The 13314-nt window shown below is 42.4% G+C and overlaps 1 protein-coding gene across 2 annotated transcripts in view; it reads right to left on the bottom strand.

The window, feature by feature from the left end:
• TDRD9 (tudor domain containing 9) overlaps positions 1–13314 on the bottom strand; it is a 147788-nt gene that overhangs the window by 88822 nt on the left and 45652 nt on the right. For both annotated transcript variants that reach the window (XM_049897976.1, XM_049897977.1), the window contains exon 6: positions 7986–8066. In XM_049897976.1, the coding sequence (XP_049753933.1) occupies positions 7986–8066 (81 nt within the window). The remainder of the gene's footprint in view (positions 1–7985; positions 8067–13314) is intronic.

Genomic DNA, 13314 nt, shown 5'->3' with positions numbered 1-13314 from the left:
GAAAGGTAAACACTTTATATAGTCATTATGGGTACAGTTACAGGGTAGAAAAGGCGGCCTTTTCCCCTTTGATAGTCAATGAGAATGGTAACGTCCCTCTGAACCAGAACTCATTTTGTCATGTCTGAAGTTAGAAGGAAGCTCTGGGAAGCCACTTAGGGGGAGAAGTAGCCCCAAGGGGACAGTCCAATAACAGCAGATGATCACTAAACTGCCTTCTAAGGAAAGGCAGGGAGCCCTGGTGACGCAGTGGTTAAGATCTCGACTGCTAACCAAAAAGTCACCAGCTGGAATCTACCAGCGGCTCCTTGGAAACCGTATGGGGCAGTTCTACTCTGTCCTGTAGAATGGCTATGAGTCAGACCGGACTCGATGGCAACGGGTAAGGAAAAACAAGCTATGGGCCTTTATGTGGATGAGTACGTCCTGCCAACCAAAGCCCAGTGTGGACTGCTGGGATGATGGGCATGCAGCTCAGCCTCCAGCCTTCTCAGTGCCCTCCCCTGGCCCCCAGCCTCTCCTCCAACAAACAAATCGCAGCTTCTTGTCAAGGAGAGGCCTGGTGCTCAGTCTGGCTAGCTAGAGGTGACAGCAAGGCAAGTGGGACAGAGAGGAAGCCAGGACAGGGACCAAAGGGCCCTCTAAAGGTAGGGTGGTGAAAGGAGGGGGAGACTTCACAGCCCCCTCAGTCCACTCTCCTGCACCAAGCCCTCTGACAGCTGTTGTTGTTGTCGTTAGGTGCCGTGGAGTCAGTTCCAACTCATAGCAACCTTATGTACCACAGAACAAAACACCGCCTGGCCCTGCCCCATCCTTATAATCCTTGTTATGCTTGAGCCCGTTGTTGTGGCCACTGTATCAATCCATCTCATTAAGGGTCTTCCTCTTTTCCACTGACCCTGTACTTTGCCAAGCACGATGTCTTTCTTCAGGGATTGATCCCTCCTGACAACATGTCCAAAGTATATAAGACACAGTCTCGCCAACCTTGCTTCTAAGGAGCATTCTGGTTGTACTTCTTCCAAGACAGATTTGTTTGTTCTTTTGGTAGTCCATGGTATATTCAATATTCTTCTCCAACACCATAATTCAAAGGCATCAACTCTCCTTCCATCTTCTTTATTTACTGTCCAGCTTTCGCATGCATATCATGCGATGGAAAATACCATGGCTTGGGTCAGGTGCACCTTAGTCTTCAAGGTGACACCTTTGATTTTCAACACTTTAAAGACGTCCTTTGCAGCAGATTTGTCCAATGCAATACGTCGTTTGATTTCTTGACTGCTGCTTCCATGGGTATTGGTTGTGGATCCAAGTAAAGTGAAATCCCTGGCAACTTCAATCTTTTCTCCATGTATCATGACGTGGCTTATTGGTCCACTTGTGAGGATTTTTGTTTTATGCTGAGGTATAATCCATGCCAAAGGCTGTGGTATTTGATCTTCATCAGCAAGTGTTTCAAGTCTTTTTCACTTTCAGCAAGCAAGGTTGTATCATCTGTAACGCAGGTTGTTAATGAGTCTTCCTCCAATCCTGATGCCCCATTCTTCTTCATACAGTCCAGCTTCTCATATTATTTCCTCATCATACAGACTGAATAGGTATGGTGAGAGGATACAACCCTAAGGTATACCTTTCCTGACTTTAAATCAATCAGTATCTCCTTGTTCTGTCTGAACAACTGCCTCTTGAACTCTGTACAGGCTCCTCATGAGCACAATTAAGTGTTCTGGAATTCCTATTCTTCTCAGTGTTATCCATAGGTTGTTATGATCCACGCAGTCGAATGCCTTTGCATAGTCAATAAAACACAGGTAAACGTCCTTCTGGTATTCTCTGCTTTCAGCCAGGATCCATCTGACATCAGCAATGACATCCCTGGTTCCACGTCCTCTTCTGAAACCGGCCTGAATTTCTGGCAGTTCCCTGTCGATATACTGCTGTAGCCATTTTTGAATGATCTTCGGCAAAATTTTGCTTGTGTGTGATATTAATGATATTGTTCTATAATTTCCACATTCGGTTGGATCACCTTTCTTGGGAATAGGCACAAATATGGATCTCTTCCAGTCAGTTGGCCAGGAAGCTGTCTCCCATATTTCTTGGCATAGATGAGTGACCACCTCCAGTGCTGCATCTGTTTGTTGAAACATCTCAAATGATACTCCATCAATTCCTGGAGCCTTGTTTTTCGCCAATGCCTTCAGAGCAGCTTGGACTTCTTCCTTCAGTACCATCTGCTCCTGATCATATAGGCTAGTCCATGAGAGCCAAAATACGACCTTGAATATACCCCACCTGAATTTAGAAACCATCTCAAGAATAGATTTCACACGTTGAATACTAATGACTGAAGACCAGACGAGTTGTCGAATGACATCAAGGACATCACACATGAAGAAAGCAAGAGGTCATTGAAAAGACGGGAAAGAAAGAAAAGACCAAGATGGATGTCAGAGGAGACTCTGAAACTTCCTCTCAAACGTCGAGCAGCTAAAGCAAAAGGAAGAAATGATGAAGTAAAAGAACTGGACAGAAGAGTTCAAAGGACGGCTCAAGAAGACAAAGTAAAGTATTACAATGACATGTGCAAAGAGCTGGAGATAGAAAATGAAAATGGAAGAACATGCTCAGCGTTTCTCAAGCTGAAAGAACTGAAGAAAAAAATTCAAGCCTCGAGTTGTAACAGTGAAGGATTCTATGTGGAAAATATTAAACAACACAGGAAGCATCAAAAGAAGATGGAAGGAATACACAAAGTCAGTATACCAAAAAGAATTAGTTGACCTCTTATGGCAGCTCTCCTTAAAACAGTAACAATTTTTTGAGTCCTTAAAGAAATTTAAAACTTGACTTTTAATTTCTTGGTCCAACTACAGGCACCACAAAAGGTTCTATACTTAGCAAATGTGCTGCTTTATATATTTTTTTAATGAATCATGAACACGCTGAAGCTGACAGACTACTTCTTACTACACCCCTTCCCACCATTTCCAACAGTGTGGGAGATGTTTTTTAACTCTCTTTACTGCTAAAAAACTTCATGTACTCTAGTCATCATCTTACAGTGAAAAATAAAAGTCTTAAAATGACTGTCAAGAAAGGGCCCAAGCTGTTGGACGATCTGCAATGCCATCTCTAAGTTAGAATTCTGAAAAAGGTATGATAGATAATAGCCAATTTCTCTCCTTCACTTCCAGTCACCTGGAACAATGAGACCACCTACTACAGACGTGCATTCATGGAGTACCACCAAGTGAGAACGTGACCGTGCTGAGGCTGAAGGGTCCCATGTTGAGGGGGAAGAGGGGAGGAGAAATGTTCCCCTAAGCTAAAAAAGGGATTAAATGTTTGAAGCCAAGGTCATTTATGATTTAGAAACCAACTGTTTTCCAGTAATATCAATCCTTAGCAGTCCCATTACGTATGATATGAACATTCCAATCATCATTAGTTTCGAAAACGCTGTTTCCAAAAGACCCCTACTTGGCATAACAGAGCTGACCTGTGTTTAGGCTTCTTTGTTGTTATGAGGTGCCATCAAGCCAGCTCTAATTCACAGCAACCTCAAAAACACTGCCCTATCCTGTGCCATTCTCAAAATCACTGCCGTTGGAGCCCCTGTTGCAGCTACTGTGTCAATCCACCTCATTGAGGGTTTTCTCCTCTTTTTTGCTCACACTCTCATTTACCAAGCATGATGTCCTTCTCCACAGACTGGTCCCTACTCATAACATGTCCAAAGTAACATGAGACCATCCAAGCTCCCTGAGGGACCAAATTGCTGGGCTGAGAGCTGTGGGGCCATGGTCTCAGTGAACATGTAGCTCAACTGACATAACATAGCTTATAAAAAAAATGTTCTACATCCTACTTTGGTGAGTAGTGTCTGGGGTCTTAAACGCCTGTGAGTCTAAGACAGAACACTGGTCTCACCCCTTCAGGAACAAGGGAGAATGAAGAAAACTAAAGATACAAGGAAAGATTAGTCCAAAGGACTAATAGACCACATCTACCAGACTGAGTCCAGTACAACTAGATGGTGCTGGGCTGCCAGCACCGACTGCTCTGACAGGGTTCACAGTACAGGGTCCCAGATAGAGCTGGAGGAAAACGTAGAACAAAATTCTAACTCACAAAAAAAGACCAGACTTACTGGCCTGACAGAGGCTGGACAAACCCCAACAGTATGGCCCCCAAACAACCTTTTAGCCCATTAATGAAATGACTCCCAAGGTTCACCCTCGAGCCAAAGATTAGACAGGCCCATAAAAGAAAATGAGACTAAAGGGGCACACCAGCCCTGGGGCAAGGAATAGGAGGCAGGAGGTGACAGGAAAGCTGGTAACAGGGAACCCAAGGTCAAGAAGGCAGACTGTTGACATGTCGTGGGGTTGACAACCAATGTCATAAAACAGTAAGTGTACTGTTTAATGACAAACTAGTTTGGTCTGTAAACCTGCATCTGAAGTACAAAAAAAAAAAAAAAAGTGAGATGAAGTCTCCTATCCTCTCTTCTAAGGAGCATTCTGGCTGTACTTCTTCCAAGACAGATTTGTTCATTCCTTTGGCAGCCCATGGTATATTCAATACTCTTCACCAACACCACATTTCAAAGGCGTCAGTTCTTCTTCCATCTTCCTTACTCATTGCCTAGCTTTTGCTTGCATATGAGGAAACTGAAAACACCATGGCTTGGGACAGGCACACCTTAGTTCTCAAAGTGACATCTTTGCTTTTTAACACTTCAAAGAGGTCTTTTGCAGCAGGTCTGTCCAATGCAATACATCTTTTGATTTCCTGACTGCTGCTTCCATGGGCATCGATTATGGATTCAAGTAAAATGATATCCTTGACAACTTCAATCTTTTCTCTGTTTATCATGATGTTATTTATTGGCCCAGCTGTAAGGATTTTTGTTGTTTTCTTTATGTTGAGGTATAATCCATACTGAAGGCTGTGGTCTTTGATCCTCATCAGTAGTGCTTCAAGTCCTCCTCACTTTCAGCAAGCAAGGTTGTGTCATCTACATGTCGCAGGTTGTTAATGAGTCTTCTTCCAATCCTGATGCCCTGTCCTTTTTCATACAATCCAGCTTCTCAGGTTATTTGCTCAGCATATAGACTGAAGAAGTACGGCAAAAGGATACAACCCTGACGCACACTTTTCCTGATTTTAAACCACACATTACTCCCTTGTTCTGTTGCAACAACTGCCTCTTAGTCTATGTATAGGTTCCACATGAGCACAATTAAGTGTCCTAGAATTCCCATTCCTTGCAATATTTTCCATAATCTGTTAGGATCCACACAGTCGAATGCCTCTGCATAGTCAATAAAACACAGGTAAACATGTTTCTGGTATTCTCTGCTTTCAATCAAGATCCATCTGACATCAGCAATAATATTCCTCGTTCCACATTCTCTTCTGAATCTGGCTTGATTTTCTGCAGTTCCCTGTCCATGTACTGTTGCAACTGCTTTTGAATTATCTTCACCAAAATTTTACTTTTGTGTGATATCAATGATATTGTTCCATGTATCCCGCATTCTGTTGGATCACTTTCCTTTGGGATGGACACAAATATGGATTTCTTCCAGTTGGCTGGCCAGGCAGCTGTCTTCCAAATTTCTTGGCATAGACGAGTGAGTGCTTCAATCGTGGCATTCATTGGCTGAAATATTTCAATTGGTATTCGGTCAATTCTTGGAATCTTATTTTTCACTAATGCCTTCAATGCAGCTTGGAATTCTTCCTTCAATACTATCAGGTCTTGATTATACGTCACCTCCTGAAATGGCTGAAAGTTAACTAATTCCTTTCGGTAAAACGACTCTGTGTAGTCCTTCCATTTCCTTTTGATGCCTGCTGCATCATTCAATATTTTGACTATGGGATCCTTCAGTATTGCAACTCGAGGCTTGAAGTTTTTCTTCAGTTCTTTCAGCTTGAGAAATGCTGAGCGTGTTTCTTCCCTTTTGATTTTCTAACACTAGGTCTTCACACATTTCTTTATAATATTTTATTTTGTCTTCTTGAGCCACTCTTTGAAGTTTTCTGTTCAGCTCTTTTACTTCATCATTTCTTTCTTTGCCTTTGGCTACTCAATGTTCTAGAGCCAGTTTCAGAGTCTCTTCTGACATCCACTTTGGTCTTTTCTTTCTTTCTTGTCTTTTTAATGACTTCTTGGTTTCTTCATGTCTGATGTCCTTGATGTCATTTTACAACTCACCTGGTTTACATCCATTAGCATTCAACACGTCAAATCTATTCTTGAGATGGTCTCTAAATTCAGATGGGATATACTCAAGGTCGTACTCTGGCACTTGTGGGCTTCTAATTTTCTTCAGTTTCAACCTGAACTTGCATATGACCAACTGATGGCCTGTTCCAGTCTGCCCCTGGCCTTGTTCTGACTGATGATATTGAGCTTTTCCATCCTTTCCTTCCACAGATGTAGTTCATTTGATTTCTGTGTATTCTACCCGGTGAGGTTCACGTGTACAGTCACTGTTTATGTTGCCGAAAAACGGTATTTCCAATGAATAGGTTGTTGGTCTTGCAAAATTCTATCATGTGATCTCCGGCGTTGCTTCTATCACCAAGGCCATATTTTCCAACTACTTATTCTTCTTCGTTTCCAAGTTTCACATCCCAATCATCAATAATTACCAATGCATCTTGACTGCATGTCTGATCAATTTCAGGCTGCAGAAGTTGGTAAAAATCTTCAATTTCTTCAACTTTGGCCTTAGTGGTTTTTACATAAATTTGAATAAGTCATATTAACTGGTATTCCTTGTAAGCGTTTGCATGTTATCCCATCACTTCACAGCATTGGACTTCAGGACAGATCTTGAAATGTTCTTTTTGACAATCAATGTGACACTGTTGCTCTTTGTTAATCCCTACATAGTAGACCATATGATTGTCTAATTCAAAATCACCAACACCAGTTCATTTCACTAATGCCTAGGATATTCATATTCAAGCATTACATTTTATTTTTGACAACTTCTGATTTTCCTTGATTCATATTTCAAACATTCCATGTTCTGATTATTAATGGATGCCTGCAGCTATTTCTTCTCATTTTGAGTTATGCCACATCAACAAATGAAGATCCTAAGAGTTTTACTTCATCCACATCATTAAAGTCTACTCTACTTTGAGGAGGCAGCTCCTGACCAGTCATATTTTGAGTGCCTTCCAGTCTGAGGGGCTCATCTCCTGGCACTGTATAAGAATGTTCCATTGATATTCACTAGTTTTTCACATACCAATTTTCTTAGAAGTATAGTGCCAGGTCCTTCTTCCTGCCTTAGGCTGGGAGCTCCACTGAAACCTGTCCACCATGAGTGATCCTACTGATATTTGAATACTGGTGGCGTAGCATCCAATATCACAATAACACGCAGCCACCACAGTACGATAAAGTGGCAGACCGGTGGTGGTAGACTTCGTTAGCTTGCATAGTTATTATAAACCCTCCAGTATTTTGGCCTACTTAATGCCTTCTTCCTTTGTGTTCAAATTAAGATGTAGACAATACGCACTATTCCCACTCATTTTCAGTTACCTTATAACTTATGTCTCTAAAATAGCAGAGCACATACCGTTCTCAAGGTTCAATGTGTTTTATTTAGCATCGTTTTAAAATGAGGGTTGCAAATTCATTCACATTCCTTTAAATTGTGGTACTTATCCAACCAAAAGCAATGCTCCAGTACCCAGCAATTCATTACAGCACACCATCATTAGGTCATCTTCTGGAGCCTGGAGAAAATTTTAGCATTTAATGCAGCATCATAACCAAAAAAGTTTTGCATGCTCTGGTGAGTATGCCTCTCAGCAAACTCTGCAGCATCATACATGACAGCGAATTTAGGAGTCAATGGTCCCATGGTGTCTGTTAAGATAATGACAAAGTCAAGACTGAACAATAAATCTCAACCCTAAACGTTTCTGTTACTCATGAAATTTACCTTCACAAAACGTGAATTTGTTCTTAAAAGTTTGCGGACTACCAACAGCAAGAAATCCATTTCTTCAGTTCGCTCATGCACCTAAAAGATAAAGAGAGAGCATCAGATAACAGGCAGTCCTTGCTGGATGGGAAGGAGTCTTTAGCGGGGACCACATCACTTCTTCCCGCTAAGTGCAGTTATCACTTCTGGTGAAGAGGTAGCAAAGAGCTCGACCTGCACACCAGACCATACAACAGAGAGGCCATGCAGGTCCTGAGCCCACCTGGTGTTTCTCTTTGGAGCTCTGGCAGCACGTTGGGCAGAGCAATGTTTAGCATCCTTGGCCCTTCCTACTTAATGCCAACAGTGTTGCAGGTCATTGTGACAACCAAAAGGATTCCTATCCATGCCCAAGCACAGAGAGCCCCTGGACCACCCTTCACAGCAACCTTGGGCTACCATACACCTCTGCCACCATCTGAAGATATACTGCTATTTTAATAAGTAACTAGAGGGGAGGCCGTGTCACTCTAACGCTGACAGGGAACAGTGTGTCCTGCCTTACAGGACATGCTCAGGGAATGCAGGACTTGTTCACTAGGGGTCAACCCTGGAAAGCTGGGCCAGTCAAAAACAGGTGGATTAGCACTGGGTTAGGCTCCAAGGTCAGCCGGGAGGACCTCAACAGCAATGATAAGCACAAGCATCTGAGATAGCAGTTGCTTCATGGCCCTTCTCAGACAGAGCCCTTTGGACTGGCCAACCCAGAACCTACAGCCTCTCCATCCTTACCCTGCCCAGAACCAGCTCAGAGCACAGGGCAAGGGCACACGAAGTAGCTCTCTGAAAGAGTCCAGTGACTCTCTCACTCAGGAGACGTCAGCGCACAAAAACCAAAGCAGTTGCCACTGAGATGACTTCAATTCACGGCGACCCCGTGGGCACGAGGGGCAGTAATTCTGCCCTGGAACATCTCTCTCTCCAAGTGAAGAGATTAGCTACTAAGCTCGAGAAGAGTTCTCCCCTCAGGCGCAGGCCTGGTCATCTATTTTATAACAATTCCACTCCAGATCCTCGTATCTTCCTCACTTTCCACTGAAGCAGATGTGTAGAGAAGTAGTGTAAAGAGAAAAAAAAAAAAGTACCTGGAAAGTACTTAACGTTCATGGAACAAGGGCTGGAAATCCTAAGAGAATATAATTGTAAATCTAATTCTTATTTCACTCTATCACAACTTCCTCAACTGGCACATCCCGTCTCTCACTTGAGAAAAATAAAGGCTATCACCAAGGCAGTGCCCCCAAAACGACCCTGCCTCAACTTGAACTCTGCCACCACATCCACCCTCAGCGTTAGACCAGTCCACTGACATCAGGGGTGGAGGACTTCTCTCCAGGCCCTGGGGGCACCCCTACTCCTCCCTGGACCTCACAGGACCCACTAACCCCTCCGTCTCCAGGACCCCCTCAGTTCACCTCTGCACTGGATACCCTCCCGGAAGACACACACAAATAAGTAGACATCTGCCTCCCTGAAATTTCTGAGAGCAGAAACGATGACTTACTTGTCTTTATAACCTCAGAACCTAACAAGGTATCTTTTTCTTAGGAGGTACTAAGTAAATGCTTATTGAATGAATGACTTGCCTGAAGCTACTTTTATTTTTCAAGTGCTGAGAAGTTAAAAATACTGTCAGCATTTCATTTTAAACTGCTTGGTCATTCTCAACTTTGCTCTAATATTTCCTTTGAAATTCAAATCATCCCGTTAGAATGTGAAAAACACTGCTGGTAAGCCAGAAACTCCAGGTATTTCCAATCCATTCATTCATTAAGCAAATATCTGCCAGAGCAACTACCTGGTGTCAGATACGCCATGCTTGGCGTGGGGCTGTTGGGACAGGCAGCTCTCTGCTGGCTGCCATTGCCCCTGAGGGTCAGCTCTTGCAGGCAGGAGACAACATCTGTCAAATACCCTGGCCTAGCTTCAGGAAGAATGCAGTCAATGAGGGGTGAGAATGGATGTGTGCGAGTCACTTGTGTGCATGAGAAAGCAACTCAGAAAATAAATGTAGCCCCTAAAGTACAGGTTTCAGAGTGAGCTCCCAGGTGTGAACCCAGCAGCACTATTTGCTATTCGAAGCCTGAACGATAGATTTCTTTAAGCTCAAGTTTCGTTTCAGGTTAAATAGGCCTAACATATAGCAAAAAGGCTCACTGAATGGTAGCAATCGTGAATTTCACGTCACCTTTTGGCATATTGCTTATTAAATTTAAATTTCATCTCTACCTAATGCAAAGACAAACTGCCAAAAGTCACAAAGAAAAACTCTGAATTATATAAAACATACTACTTTGCAAAGAACAGCACGTAATTTCCCCCTTTCCAAACTCTCCCAAACACCCCACAGTAATTTAAAACCAAGTAAATGTACAAAAGATTATAAACGCACTAACTCATGTTTATCTATAGTGCATTCTGGAACCACAGTGATGCATCCCTTAACGTCCACAACTGTTGTTGTTAGATGCCGTCAATTCTGACTCATAGTGACCCTATGTACAACAGAAATAAACTCTGCCCAGTCCTGTGCCATCCTCACAATCGTTGCTATGCTTCAGCCCGTTGTTGCTGTCACTGTGTCAATCCATCCAATTGAGGCTCTTCCTCTTTTTCGCTGACCTTCTATTTTACCAAGTTTGATGTCCTTCTCCAGGCATCTCCTGACAACACGTCCAAAGTAAGTGAGACATAATCTCGTCATCCTTGCTTCTAAGGAGCATCCTGGTTGTACTTCTTCCAAGACAAATTTGTTCGTTCTTTTGGCAGTCCATCGTATATTCAATATTCTTCTCCAATACCACAATTCAAAGACATCAGTGCTTCAGTATTCCTTATTCATTGCCCGATTTTTGCAACCATATGAGGCAACTGAAAACACCATGGCTTGGGTCAGGTGCACCTTAATCTTCAAGGTGACATCTTTGCTTTTCAATATTTTAAAAAGATCTTTTCCAGTGGATTTGCCGATGCAATGCGTCTTTTGATTTCTTGACTGCTGCTTCCATGAGTGTTGACTGTGGATCCAGGTAAAATGAAATCCTTGACAACTTCAATCTATTGGAGTCTATTGTGAGGTTCCTTATCGGTCCAGTTGTGAGAATTTTTGTTTTATGCTGAGGCGTAATCCACATTGAAGGCTGTGGTCATTGATCTTCATCAGTAAGTGCTTCAAGCCCTCTTCACTTTCAGCAAGGAGTTACTGTGTAACACAAGTTGTTAATGAGTCTTCCTCCAATCCTCATGCCCCGTTCTTCATATAATCCAGCTTCTCTGATTATTTGCTCAGCATACAGATTGAATAGATATAATCAACTCTGACACACACCTTTCCTGACTTTAAACCAATCAGTATCCCCTTGTTCTGTTAGCAAGAACGGCCTTTTGATCTCTGTACTGGTTCCTCATGAGCACAATTAAGTATTCTGGAATTCCCATTCTTCACAATGTTATCCATAATGTGTTATGATCCACACAGTCAAATGCCTTTGCATAGTTAATAAAACACAGGTAAACCTCTTTCTTGTAGTCTCCACCTTTATCCAAGATCTATCTGATATCACCAATGATATTCCTTGTCTGTGTCCTCTTCGGAAACCGGCCTGTATTTCTGACAGTTCCCTGCTGATATACTGCTGTAGCTGCTTTTAAATGATCTTCAGAAAAATTTTGCTTGTGTATGATATTAACGGTATTTTTAGATAATTTCCACATTCTGTTGGATCACCCTTCTTTGAAATAGGCATAAATATGGATCTCTTCCAGTCGGTTGGCTAGGAAGCTGTCCTCCAAATCTCTTGGCATAGACAAGGGAGCACTTCCAGCACTACATCTGTTTATCGAAGTACACAATGGATATTCCATCAACTCCTGGAGCCTTGTTTTTCACCAGTGCCTTCAGTGCAGCTTGGACTTCCTCCTTCAGTACCATCAGTTCCTGATCACATGTTACCTTCCGAAATGGCTGAACATCGACCAGTTCTTTTTGGTATAGTGACTCTGTGTATTCCTTCCAACTTCTTTTGAGACTTTCCTGCATCATTTAATATTTTCCTTTTAGACTTCTTCAATATTACAACTCAAGGCTTGAATTTTTTCTTCAATTCAGCTTGAGAATTGCCGAGCATGTTCTTCCCTTTTGGTTTTCTATCTCCAGGTCTTTGCACAGTTCATCATAATACTTTATCTTCTTGAGCTGCCCTTTGAAATCTTCCCCCACATGTCTGTCAGTTTGTCACACTGTGGGGGTTTGTGTGTTGCTGTGATGCTGGAAGCTATGCCACTGGTATTCAAACACCAGCAGGGTTACCCATAGAGGACAGGTTTCAGCTGAGCTTCCAGACTAAGATAGACTAGGAAGAAGGACCCAGGAGTCTACTTCTGAAAAGCATTAGCCAGTGAAAACCTTATAAACAGCAGCAGAACATTGTCTGCTATAGTGCTGGAAGATGAGCCCTCCAGGTTGGAAGGCACTCAAAATTCAACTGGGGAAGAACTGCCTCCTCAAAGTAGAGTCAAACTTAACGACACAGATGGAGTCAAGATTTTGGGACCTTCATTTGCTAATGTGGCATGACTCAAAATGAGAAGAAACAGCTGCAAACATCCACTGATAATCAGAACCTGGAACATACAAAGCATGAATCTAGGAAAACTGGAAATTGTCAAAAGTGAAATGGAACACATAAACATCAATATCCTAGGCATTAGCAAGCAGAAATGAACTAGCATTTGCCATTTTGAATCGGACAGTCATATGGTCTACTATGCCAGAAATGTCAACTTGAAGATGAATGGCATTGCATTCACTGCCAACAAGAACATTTCAAGATCTATCCTGAAGTACAACGCTGTCATTGATAGGATAATATCCATATGCCTACAAGGTGGACCAGTTAATACAACTATTATTCAAATTTACACACCAACCACTAAGGCCAAAGTGGAAGAAACTGAAGATTTTTACCAACTTCTACAGTCTGAAATTGATCAAACGTGCAATCAGGATACACTGATAATTACTGGTGATGGGAATGCGAAAGCTGGAAACGAAGAATACTGGTAGTTGAAAAATATGCCCTTGGTGACAGAAATGATGCTAGAGATCATGATAGAATTTTCCAAGACCAATGACTTCCTCATTGTGAATAATTTTTTTCACCAACATAAAGGGTAACTGTACATGCAGACCTCGCCAGATGGAATACACAGGAATCAAACCAACTACATCTGTGGAAAGAGACGATGGAAAAGCTAAATGTCATCAGTCAGAACAAGGCCAGGGGCC

The sequence above is a fragment of the Elephas maximus genome, chromosome 10, assembly GCF_024166365.1.
Source record: "Elephas maximus indicus isolate mEleMax1 chromosome 10, mEleMax1 primary haplotype, whole genome shotgun sequence".
Taxonomy (NCBI): domain Eukaryota; kingdom Metazoa; phylum Chordata; class Mammalia; order Proboscidea; family Elephantidae; genus Elephas; species Elephas maximus.
Note: the sequence above shows the minus strand (reverse complement) of the source record. Positions and strands in the feature narration are given on the sequence as shown.